Genomic DNA, 13,454 nt, shown 5'->3' with positions numbered 1-13,454 from the left:
TGTTGGATGAACCACTGATGTGTAACTGCAATTGTCAAGGCTATTCTTATTGTTTGAATTTTAACCACAGGACTAAAGGTCTCTTGGTAGTCAAGACCTTTTTGCTGATTATATCCCATGGCAACCAACCTAGCCTTGTACCTTTCTAAGGATCCATCAGACTTATATTTGACTTTGAATACCCATTTACACCCAAGAACATTCATGGAAGGGAGCTTGGGAGTGAGAGACCAAGTATGATTCTGTACTAGAGCTTGATGCTCTAAATGCATTGCCTGAACCCAATGAGGAGATGTGACAGCCTCTTTATAAGACTTTGGTTCAAGGATAGGAGAGATAGCAGCTATGAAAGTAGTGGGAAGGGCATGTGGAACAGTATAGTGAGCCACATGGTCTGGAATACCCTTGGGTTTGACAATACCACTTTTGAGCCTAGTTTGCATAGGATGGACATTTTGACCAGTACAGAAGGTGGAGACAGCCTGTGTGGAAGTTGATGATGTGGTGGGTGGAGAAGGTTGGGATGGTTCATTGAGAGATGTTGAACCAATATGAAGATCAGAGGGAGAAGAAGATGAAGATGGATGAGAAGGTGTGGATAACTCTTGATCATGTTGGGAATAGTCAGTGTGGTAAGATGGAGCATGTGGTGAGGGAAGAGAGGAAAAGTTGGGAAATGGGTGGATATGATAGGGAAGGGAAGATTCCTGTGTGGATGAAAGAGTGGAATCTACTGATTCAGCAAATGGAAAGCAATTTTCATCAAAAATTACATGTCTAGATACATATTCCTTATGAGAAGAAAGGTCTAGACATTTATAACCCTTATGAATAGGACTATAGCCTATGAAAACACATCTTGCAAATTTTGGACTTAGTTTGTCACTTCTAATGTCACCTAAATAATGATAACATACTGACCCAAAGACCTTAATCATAGAATAGTTTGGGAGTTTATGAAATAAAACTTCATAAGGTGTTTGAAAGGAGAGTACCTTGCTTGGTGTCCTATTTATTAGGTAAGTAGCAGTCTCAAAGGCATGAAACCAGAAGCTCTTAGGCATAGAAGCTTGAATCAGCAAGGTATTACCCAAAGAGGTGATTTGTGTGTTCTTCCTCTCAGCCTTTCCATTCTGTTGTGGAGTATATAGGCATGAACATTTAAACAATATACCACACTTGTTCAAGTAAGCCTGAAACTCTCCTTTAGCTAATTCAGGAGCTCCATCACTCTGGAAGGATTTGATGGATACAGAGAATAATTTCTTTGGAAATGTTGAAAACATCTCAAGCAATCTGATCTCTGTTGCATTGGATAGATACAAAAAAACCTGCTGAAGTCATCCATAAACAGAATATAGTATGTTACTCCTGTTTTGGTAGTGACAGGAGAGGGACCCCATACATCACTTTGAATCAATTCAAGAGGACCATGAGTGATGCTTTCAGATTGAGGAAATGGGAGTTTCTGGCTTCTACCTAATTGACAAGAGGTGCATAGAGAGTGGAATTCCTTGGAAAACAACTTGATCATCCTTTTCTTTTCCATTTTCATAATAATATCTTTTGAAGGATGCCCAAGTTTATTGTGCCATGTCTTAGCAGTTGCACTGACAATATAAGCTTCTTCATAGACATCCTGAGTGCTATCATAAGGACTGATAGTAAAATCAATACTACAAAGGTTGTTGACCATTGGTCAATCAGCAAGAGTTTCTTTAGACCACAAATCCTTAATAAGAAAACCCCATGGCAAGAATTCCACACTACAAAAGTTTTCTTTTGTAAACTTAGAAATGGACAGTAAGTTCTTTTAAATCTTTGGCACATGAAGAACTTTCTTGAACTGAAAGGAGGATGTACCAGCACTAACAATAGATTGTCCTATATTATCAATGTTCAAGGACTTACCATCACCTATCATAACACCATTACTGCCTTCATAGGTTGTACTGTTTGTCAAATTTCCTTTTGTATGAGTCATGTGACTTGTTGCTCCTGTGTCAGCAATCCATTTCTTGTCTTCTTTAGTTTGACAGGAGATATTTGCTTCTTCAAATGTGTGTGTGGATTCATCAACACTGTAGTGAGCTTGCTCATCTTCTTCAATGTGTTGATCTACAAATTCATCTTCCTCTTCTTCTTCTTCTTCTTCCTCAACCTCTTGCAAGTGTAGATTTGCAAAGTTTGTTTTAGGAGGTTTGCTAAAAGAAGGTTCAGAAAAATCCTTGAATCTCATTTTGCACTGTCTTGCTGTGTGTCCCCATTTATAGCAAATTCCACAAGGAATTTTAGTATAGTCAAAGAAATTGTTTCTTGGTTGAAATGTACTTGGTTTTACAAGTTGTCTATTCTGACCTCTTGATGAAAACCCTTCATAGAACTGATTTTGACTTGTCATTCTCTGATTCTGAAATGGTGATCTTATAGCACCTTTATTTTGAATTTTCTTGACCCAAAAGGCCTCATTCTCATCACTGATTTCTTGTTCTTTCAACCAATGTTCATGATGAGTCAATCTGCTTCTAAGTTCAGCAAAATTCAAAGGCCCATCTCTATTTTGAATAGTAATAACAAATTGGGAGTATTCCTTCCCTAGGCCTTGAAGTGCAATTCCTGCTAACTCAGAATCACCTACTCTATCATTTACTGCTATGAGAGAATCTGCAAGATTCTTTATCTTGCTCAAATATTCAGAGATTGAAGATGAACCCTTCTTTATATTTTGAAGCTTATTCCTCAAGGAGGATTTCTTGGCTTCAAATTCTTGGGTATAGATTATCTTGTTTAATTCAAGATAATTCCAAACATCTCTAGCAGTTTTCAATCCTAATATATCAGAAACAATTGATTGATTTATAGTGGGTTTAATGAATGATTCCACAAAGCTATCATTTTTTCTCCATTGGAGATAAGCTGGATTAACAGTGTCTCTACCTTCTAAGACAACAAGTTGTGGGGGTTCTTCATATGTTCCATCTATATAGCATGTTAGATCATTTCCTATTAGGGCATTTTCAATTTGGTCTTTCCAAACCAAAAAATTGCACTACAAAAAAACGTCACATTTGTAACGGCTATTTGTAACGGCTTCCCAGAAAGCCGTTACAAATAAAGCTTTTGTCACGGTTTTGCTGAAGGCGTTATAAATCTTAGCTTATTTGTAACGGCTCTATGCTAAAAAGCCGTTACAAAATACCTAATTGAGTTGGCGCGGAATTTGCCGCTCACAATTGGGTTATTGTAACACCTTCGTTAAAATAAGGCCGTTACAAAAACTGAATTAATGGCGCCACACATTTGCGCCTAAAACTTTTGTTATAACGGCTGCCCTGCCGATACAATTAACTCTTTTCGTAACGGCTCTTTTGTATTGCGACCGTTATAACAAAACCTTGTAACGTCTTTTGCGTGGTGGGTCGTTATAATTCTTGGAAGCCCTAAATTAGAAAACAAACCCTCCATCATTATTTTTTCTCTCTAACTCTGCTACTCGTTCTCCCCGTCGTTTTCCTTCAGTCTGAGCTCATTCTCCTTCACTCTCTCAAACTCTAGTAAGATCTCTCTCATCTTTGTTTCTGTTCGACTTTATCTTTGAGTCTGATTCGTTCTCTGTCTCTGGTCTATTAGTCAAATCGACAACAGCAAAGGAGCCAAGCAAATCAGACTCTCATTCGTTGTCTCTCTCTCTCTCGCTCTCTCTGATTTGTGGTAAGATCTTCTCTCATTCTTGTGTCAATTTGTAACCACTTTAGTTATTTTTTATTTCTTCAATTTCTCACCACTCTGATGGGAAGTGAGCAACAACAAAGGTTTTGAAATCTGGATCAACAGAGACTAATATTTGCTGGGAAACCGCTTGAAGGTAGGCGAACTCTATATTTCTACAACATCCAGAAGGAGTCAACCCTTCACCTTGTTCTTCGTCTCCGTGGTGGATATCTTTAAGTTTATTCGCACTTCATGAAAAAATGAGATAGTATTTCTGATGTTAACTTGTAGTTAATTCAACACTTTATGAAATCTTTCCATGAAACACTTTTCTTCCCTGTTGGATCCAAGATCTGGCATTTTACTGAGTTGGAAATTAGTATCTTTGTTGCTCTAGTTACTTACCTATATCAACTTAACAAGTTGGTATCTTTTATTTCCTGCAGTCACAAGATGTTGCACGAGCTTTTGGAGCTGTCTGTACACCAGATTGTGTTCTAAGTGGCCAGACATTGTCATCTGTACAAAAACCAAGGTAACTAGTTAGCTCTTCTTACCAGTTCTTCCAAACTTGTGATCTAGGTTTGTACATGTTAGTTTTTTAAAGCTTTTTTTAAGCTGAAATATTATATTTTGTTGGCTTAAAGTGTTGGATGCAGTATCAAGTGGCACCCTAAAGAAAGTACCTAGTCCAGGATGACACAAGTCTTGGGTTCCTCTGAAGTGATTTTGCTTTTTCTGTTTGATTTATTGTATTAGTTTAAGTTATCTCGTTTGTGTAGTTTTTTTTATGTTCAAAGAGGGAAAACAGTGCTTGATTTCACAGATTTGATTTTTTTTATTTTTTTAATTAGTTATTTGTAATGGCTTAACCATCTCAAGCCGTTATAAAAAATCCATTTGTAACGAGTTTCCTTTCCTAAGCCGTTACAAATAGGGGTCAGTATTTGGAATTTGGCTGACTTTTTATAACGGCCTATAGCCGTTACCAACGGGGTTTTTTATAACGGCTTAAATTTTTTATGTAACGGCCTTTAACCGTTACAACAAACTATTTGTAACGGGTTTTCTCGTATTTGTAACAGTTTCGGCCGTTACAAATGTGACGTATTTTTGTAGTGTTGGACCCATCTAACCTAGCTGAGATAAGACTAGTGATGTTTGCATTATGAGAAAACTGACCTTGATTTTGATTCATATTGTGGGGAATTATCCTTGAATTCGCCATGGAGAGAGATTGTCACTTTGATTCTTTGATAACAGAAGCTTAAACTCTTTTCTAACTTTGAAGATTGATTCTCTGATTCTTTGATTACAGAAGAGTCGATCTCGAATTCAATTGTTTCTCTAATTCGTTGATGACAGAAGACGCAATCTTGAATTCACTTCTTTGCTCTTTTAGTATTCAGTCCCAGTTAGGTTTTTTTGATCTTCGGTTTCAAGATAAACTTTCTAGGTTTTGGCTCTGATACCGTGAAAGCAAAACTTGAGCTTTATTTATTAATCGGTTCTATTTATACATTCAGATTATAGAGAGAGGGAGTTAGTTAAGGAGCTAATTGTCTTAGTAACTAACTTTACCTACTTAACCGACAAATTACATACACACGTGCCACTCACTACATATGAAATGTGTGTCGATAGAATTCTTGAGCCAAGCCCTTTCTAATCCAGAAGCCCATGAAACAACCCTATTACAAAAGTAGTTAATTCTGTTAACACCCATCTCCTTCTCCTTTCTCTTCTTTTATCTTACAGTGATTATGTCGTGGGAATGGGAGAATCAACATATTGATGATTTTTGAAATCCATAAATGGGTGAAATTCAATTGATGTGGGAGTTGGTGATTTTATATCGTGATATGGAAATGAATTCTCATGAAAAGTGACATCTCGCGAGGTGTATATTTTCTTTGTTTCTACGTCAAAAATATTATACCCCTTCTTTCCATATGGATAACCAACGAAGATACCCGGTTTAGCACGAGCATCAAATTTATTTTTAATAGTAGTATTACGGCCGAAACAGAGACAACCAAATACTTTTAAATATGAATAATCAGGAATCGATCCAAAAAGAGCTTCATGGGGAGATTTATCACCTAAGATTGGTGTAGGCATTTTATTTAAAAGAAAAGTTTCCGTTAAAATGCACTCACCCCAGAATTCGAGTGGTAAATTAGATTGAAATCTTAAAGCACGAGCAACGTTTAATAAATGTCTATGTTTCCGCTCCACAACACCATTTTGTTGTGGCGTGGAAGGACAACTTCTTTGGTGCAAAATTCCATTTTTAGTGAACCAAGATTGTAGTTCTTTTGATAAGAATTCGCTACCATTGTCAGACCGAAACTTTTGAATTGGAGAGAGGAAAAGATTTCCTGAACCAGATGAGATAGTTTTGATCTGGTAATGATATTGATTAAGGACAAAATTAAAGAAATAATCAAGGAATTTAAAAGTTTCAGATTTTGTTTGCATAAGGTAAACCCAAGTACACCTTGTAAAATCGTCAACTATAGTAAAAAAGAAACGTGAGCCATTAAGTGAAGTAATGGAAAATGGTCCCCATATATCGCAATGAACCAATTGAAATGGAATTGAACTTTTATTTGAATTTGAAACATATTGCAATTTGGTCTGTTTTGCCATAGGACAAATATCACATGGATGATTCGACGATGAAGAAATATAAGAAATATTATTCTCTAAAAAATGAAAACGACGTAAACTAGGGTGACCTAGGCGCCAATGCCATTTATCATATGACTTATTTGTAGAAAACGATAAAGCTAAAGATGATGCACCCAAGTGGTAGAGTCCATTAACACATTCAGCCCAACCAATCACCTCCTTCGTCGACGGGACCTGGAAAATACAACAAACAGAAGAAAAGAAAGCAACACAAGAAAGTTTACTAGTCAATTTACTTACTGAGATTAAATTGAACTTGAATGAAGGGATATGATAAACATTATCTATCTTATGAGTAGGAGAGAATACTATTGTCCCAATATGTTTTACTATTGAGATACTGCCATCAGGTAGTTCAACTGATAAAAATGGAGGTGCTTGTCGATATGTTGTGAAAGAAGACAATGAAAAGCTTACATGTTGAGATGCACCACTATTTACTATCCAAGTAAAGGATGTAAAATTTAATATTTTACCTGCTAAATGGTAGGTTCCATGTTTGAACCATTTTGTCCAATGAGATTGATGATTCCGTTATATTGGTCTTGAGTGAGAGGAGGAGGAATGACTTCGGCATGTTGCTCTAGTGGTGCTATTAATGCAGTACCAGTTTTGGGTTTGGGATAACCATGTATTTTAAAACACGTCTCTTCAGTATGACCAACTTTATTGCAATTTTTGCAAAATGGCCTTGGACGTTTGTGAGTATTGTGATGATAACCCGATGAACCAGATCCATGGTTATTGTTATGATTTCCAGATGAACCAAACCCATGTCTATTTGGTCCTCTTTGAACATTAAGTGTTGCAGCCTCAACAGTGGTGGATATTGAGTATGAATTGATCTCTTGTTGTTTTTCTTCTTGTCGAACAAGATTATAAATCCTAGTCGTTGATGGGAAAGGATCCATCAAGAGAATTTGACTTCGGATACTCGAATACCGATCATGGAGTCCTTGTAAGAACTCCATTGCACGGTCTTGATTGTGTCGTTCGACAATGATTTTTCTTGCACCACAAATACATGTTTCTTGTGGAAGGATCAAATCGAGTTCGTCCCATAAAGATTTTACACGCGTGAAATAATTAGAAATGTCACTACCTTCCTGCTTGAGACTTGATATTGAGTGTTTCAGTTGATATACCCTGGGTGCATTCGATTGAGTGAACCTATCACGAAGGTCGGTGAACCTATCACGAAGGTCGATCTAGATTTCGTGTGCACTTTCTGCATAAAGAACACTTGAGCGAATATCAGATCCTGTTGAGTTAAGGATCCAACTACTTACCAGATCATTGCAACGCTTCCAACTTCGATATTCATCCGAAGAGGTTGGTTTGACAATTGATCCATCAACAAACCCCATCTTGTCCTTAGCACTTAACGCCATAGTTATGCCTCGAACCCAAGTTCCATAGTTGTCGCCTGTTAACAAAGGAGAAATGAGAACTGAACTTGGGTTGTCCGAAGGGTGAACAACATAAGGTTCATTCATCGTAGGTGGGAGATTAGCACTGGTTTGAGAGGAGTCGGCCATAGGGAGTGATAATAGGTTTTAGGCTCTGATACCATATAAAATTCTTCCTCAAGTTGAGAGAAGATTGATTAATTCATTGAGTATATATAGATACATGGAGTGCAGAGATCTCTCTGTATTGTTACATAAGATAACTTAAAATCTAAACCAAAACTAATCTAACCTAATTTAATTTAAATAAGTCAAAAGTGAAATACAATAATAACAGTTTAGATACAATCTTCATCCCATCCGTTGGCCAAGATCTAGTTGTGATGACATGGAGAAAATCATCCGCCACTCTTGCATTATGTAGTCCCAATAATAAGAACCACTTTGAATAACATTGCCAGGTGATACATTCCCTTCCATTTTCTCACCAAAATATCACAATTTTGAATCAAATCCATCCAAAATCTTCAACTAAAATGCTAAACTATGGCTTTCCTCCCAGTAGTAGTAGCTCCTGTTTGACAGATTAACAGAAGAAAACCCTTAAAAACTCAACCAAAATCCTCTACAGATGCAGACTCTTAAACAACATTAGGTAATTACCTTAAAAACCCTTGCCAAACACAAAATCCACAATTATATTAGTAGTGGTAGAGTACTTCACCAAATGGATAGAAATCAAAGCAATGGCTCGAACTCAAGTCTCAGATGTCATACAATTTCCGTGGAAAAATATTTTTACACGATTCGGGATCCCGAGAGTCTTAGTAATGAATCACGAGCCACAATTCAACAATGAGAAGATGAAAAAATTCCTGGGAGAACTCTTCGAAGAATACACAATAAGGTCAGCGTGCGTCAACGTCAATCACCCTTCCGGCAATGGACAAGCAGAAGTAATTAACAAAACTCTTATTTAGTACATTAAAACTAAATGTGTAGAGCATGGAAAGAATTGGTTAGATGGATTTCTGAATGTTCTCTGGGCGTATCGTACCTACCTCGAAGAGCCACAGGGGAAACACCATGTAAGCTGGTATACGACATGGAAGCCGTGTTGCAGGTAAAAATAGGAAAACCGAGTTTAAGGATAAAATACATCGATCATGAAAGGAATGAAAAGCTCATCGCAGAGCACGTAAATCTCGTGAAAGAAGTATGAGACCAGGCCGAAGGAAGAAATCTGGCTTTTGAAGATACAATTTGAGATAACACCAGGCCCATACCAAAGAAAAAAATTCACGCTTGCAGACATAGTATGGTGAAACACCAAGTTCGTGAAAAAGCCATCAGCGACAAAGCTCTTTCCAACATGGGAGGGTCCCTACAAAATAATTAAAGTGTTTTGTCCGGGAACATTCATCCTAGAAAACACCTCGAGGTATATCCTACCGCGACCATGAAACGCATAACACCTCGATATAGCGTTCACCAGGAAACCTGACAAAAATGCATAAAGTATCTTGTTGTATTCCGAATTACGAAAAAAAATTATCTTGCTTTATTTTCAAAAATAACATTTTCTATAATGTTTTTAGGACGAAACAAAGATGAACCTAAAATTTCGTCCCTCTACCCAAATTAATAGGATAAAAAAAAGATGAATATAAAATGAATGAACACTCCCTAATGTATAAGTATCAAATTTAAATAAAAAAATATTAAAATATACTTTCAAAAAGTACAAAGAAAAAGCAACATACGGTAACGAAAAACACTTAATGTTCGGTAGTATATGTCGAAAAATCACATCTTCTACACTATGGATGTAATGAAAAATACCGGCTTCCTCAATCTATTTTTTCACCATCGGCCCAAGTCTAAACTTCACATAACAAAAAAAATTAAATTAGAATCTTCATACAATGAAACCAACAACAAGTCAACAATACACCTACACAAGATATTCTAAGGCTTATTAGTACAACGAAAAGAACTTGAAGAAACAAAAGATTTTGATTCATTGAAATCTTAAACATGAACCCTTTCATTTGATTTTAATTGCAATTTCAATTTTAGCTATTAGGTTTTGGATTTTATCACATGAGTTATTTTCATGGATTTTTCTCTAAATTTAAGCATTTAATTTTAATACAAAATAGTTTTTGGGTTATAACTAAAAGATAAATACCAAAAATAATCTCTCTAAATAACAAGATTTGTATATTGGTCTTAGTTGTTATGTAAATACCAGCTTCCTATGCTCTTAGTTTTATGTAAATGAGAAATTTTTTTTTTTTTTTTTTTTTTTTTTTTTTTGGAGTAAACCATACTTCCATTCATAAGTGAACAACACGAAGATACATGGTATAATTGTTAAATGAGAATTAATGTACGTAAAACTGTAAAAGAATAAAGAACAAGAAGAAAAATAAAAACTTATATAATATATTCTACGCGCCCAAACACATTTTTGTGAAGAATATTTAGTCGTGTAAAACATGAAATTAGGTATTTCAAATATCAAACCACAAAGAAACCTTTAAAGGAAAACACAACTAACTCCAAATCAACAAAGTATATAAATAATTGCTCTTTAGTCAATTGACTAGGTTATCAATTAAATAACACGATTTGATTAATAATAATGGTAATGAACATTAGTTTGAATGAAGTGAAAGATCATAGGTTCAAAACTAATTCTTGGGTCAATTGTTTTTTATAGATGCCATTATAAAATTGTAACATTTAAAATGAAAGGTAGAGACATCAGTTTCTAAAACATATTTTTAAGTATTAGTCTAGTGGTTTAGATGTCGCTTAGTTTCACAGTGACAAACACAACTTTTTTATTTTATTTTTTGATAGTGTAAACCAACGGAAAAGAATGTGTTATCCTTAGTAGAGTTCTTATATCTTTTAACAAAAAAAAAAAAAGAGTTGTTATATATTGACATTAGTTTGAATGAACTGTCCACAATATAAAAATCTTACGAATAAAACGAGGGTATAAAAAAGATATCCTCTTGTTTTATAATATAATTAGTTTGATTATATACAATTTGACCAGTAATCAATCCTATTAGCATGATAAAAAGGATTATATATGTGTAGATGACAAGTATAAACAAGATAGAAATTGAAAATTAAGGAAAAAAAGTGGGGAAATTGGGAGGTAACCAGGAAATGCCTGATAAGTGGTAAGTGATAAGTGATAAGACCAAGTCCTCTTGTGAAAGGTGTGAGTTTAGTCCAAGTTGAATAGCTTTCCCACTTCAAGTCCAAGGGTGTGAAACTAATATACTTAATTACTAAAGGGTGTTTAGTCAGAAAAGTTCACTTATAAATACAAATCACCATCTCAACCTTTCCCATCATCTGGCAAGAATAACAAAGAGAGTTCAGTGAGAGATAAGGCATTACAAAATTTAGAGAGGGAACAAGATTTAATTACTCTAATTAAATTGAGGATTATGGGAATAATTAGGGGAGAAGATGAGGAATTAAACTCAAGTTCAAGTCTACCATTGTTATCACTCAACCATGTGTCCTACCTCTGCAAATCAGTGGTTGAATCAGCTAAATTTTACCAAGAAGTTCTTGGTTTTATTCGTGTTCAAAGACCTTCTTCTTTCACTTTTGAAGGAGCCTGGTAATTAATTGACTAATTACCCTAAATGATATTAATTTAATTATGATTACTTCATTAATAATTAAAATTCTTTAATTAACTAAGGAGTAAAGATGGAAATGAAATTGTAAAACAGGTTATTCAACTATGGGATTGGAATACATTTGTTACAGTGCAATTCAGTTAAAGACTTCCCACAAAAGCCATCAATCATTAACCCAAAAGATAATCACATTTCCTTCCTAGTAAATTCACTTTCCTTTGTTCATTTATTTGGTTATTTTTTCTGATTTATTTGTAAATTGTCTAAATAATTGATTATTATTGTTAATTTTGCAGTGTACAAACATAGAATGGGTGAAGAGAAAACTCGAAGGGATGGGGATGAAGTATGAGACGGCCTTAATAGAAGAAGGAGGGATGTTCGTTGATCAATTATTCTTTCATGATCCAGATGGTTACATGATCGAGATTTGCAACTGCGAGAACATCCCTATTGTTCCCCTCTCTTCAAGTCCCCTTAATAATCCTACAAAATCCTACACTAGAGTTGATTCTAAGAGTAAGTTATTTGCATTTATCAGTTTTAGATTAAAACAAATACGTGAAAATATAAAACATGGGTAACTTAAAAGGCACATTCCTCAAAGCTTCATTTTTTTGAATTGTTCAGCGTGCGCCTCGAACCTTTGACCAGTAGGTGAAAGATTATACCTCTTACCACTCCAATCAAGGGTTGTCGGCCCTCAAAACTTTATTAGTCCCTCCTTAATGCAAATTTTAGAGGGGGTGTGGAGGAAAGAGGAGCCTATAACACTCTGGGAGGCGCTTTTAAAATCAACCATTTATCATTGTCTTTTTGTTCAACTCTTTTAAAATCTATTATATAAAACAGAAGGGAAAACGGTGACTGGGACAAACATCCTTTTTTAATAAAGGATATTGTCTAGAAGCCCTTCTCAAAATTTAATTTATAGTCCTTCGTAGAAACAAAGTTACCTATTTAAAAAACAACAATTTTTTCCTTCTTAGAAATAAAATAACTAATTTAAGAAAAAAAGAAACAAATAAATTTCAAGGGTTAAAAAAAGAAATTAAAATCTCTCTCTCACTCTCTCAATAAAATAATAACTAATTTAAGAGATAAGAAACAAAAAGATAATACAAAAAATAATAATTAATAAAAAATAATAACTAATAAAAAAAAATTAAAATATCTTAAAATAATAATTAATTTAAGAGAAAAGAAACAAACAAATAATAACTAATAAAAATCTCTCTCTCAATAAAATATAATAATAAATTTTGTAACATTTGATTGATACAAGTGTCCGTGCCCTAGGGCACAAATCAATGTCTTGTCACAACACTTTTAGTCCAGATAAAGAAAAATACATACGTGTGCATGTATATTTCTCCTTCTCTTGCGAACTCAAATATTGTTTCTTTCTACTTCAGTTAGATAAAGACTAATTTTGATGGCATTTATTTGTGATGAATGCAGGTAAAGGATGAGAACCATGCATGTTGGCCAACAATAAAGATTTCCATGGTGCATAGATGAAGACTCAAATTACGGAAAGTTTGTTTACAAACTTGGCCGACATTGCCTTGTAATTGCAACAAAAAAAAATTGATGAGTTGCAAAAATAATTTTTATTAATTTTTTTTTTTATGCATTTATTTTGATTGGAATTTTGGTACATTCTTAATAACATTTTTTGTGCTTCTAAAAACCAGCATGGGTTGATTTTATTTTCTCCTGTAATTTGGAATTTTCTTCTTCAATAAAAGACGTCCTCATATCAATCTATTTTATTCTAATCGATTTTTATTGACAAATGATTCTCTTGTATTTGATGAAAGAATTACAAAGAGTTTATATAGGAAATTTGGAGGAATAACTACCAAAATAACAACCTCTAACAAACTCGTAACCACCTAACAACCAATGAGTCATAATCCCATACGACACTAACTCTTACAACACTCCTATACAACATCAGTAC

General features: G+C 34.6%; 2 protein-coding genes across 2 annotated transcripts; one reads left to right on the top strand and one right to left on the bottom strand.

The window, feature by feature from the left end:
• Positions 1-6,884: 6,884 nt before the first annotated feature.
• Positions 6,885-7,811, bottom strand: LOC147538558 (uncharacterized). Its single transcript, XM_086642971.1, has one exon. The coding sequence runs from the start codon at positions 7,374-7,376 to the stop codon at positions 6,885-6,887; it is 492 nt and encodes a 163-aa protein (XP_086499097.1). The 5' UTR covers positions 7,377-7,811.
• Positions 7,812-11,193: 3,382 nt separating this feature from the next.
• On the top strand, positions 11,194-13,254 carry LOC147538557 (glyoxylase I 4-like). Its single transcript, XM_086642070.1, has 4 exons — positions 11,194-11,466; positions 11,582-11,690; positions 11,785-12,007; positions 12,950-13,254. Exons 1-4 carry the CDS (start codon positions 11,288-11,290, stop codon positions 12,958-12,960), a joined length of 522 nt encoding a protein of 173 aa, XP_086498196.1. The 5' UTR covers positions 11,194-11,287; the 3' UTR covers positions 12,961-13,254.
• The last annotated feature ends 200 nt before the right edge of the window (positions 13,255-13,454 follow it).

This window comes from Eschscholzia californica, unplaced genomic scaffold (assembly GCF_041429995.1).
Source record: "Eschscholzia californica isolate CP2 unplaced genomic scaffold, dmEscCali1.0.p SCAF_5, whole genome shotgun sequence".
NCBI classification, from domain to species: Eukaryota; Viridiplantae; Streptophyta; class Magnoliopsida; order Ranunculales; family Papaveraceae; genus Eschscholzia; species Eschscholzia californica.
This window is presented reverse-complemented; position numbering and strand designations above follow the sequence as displayed.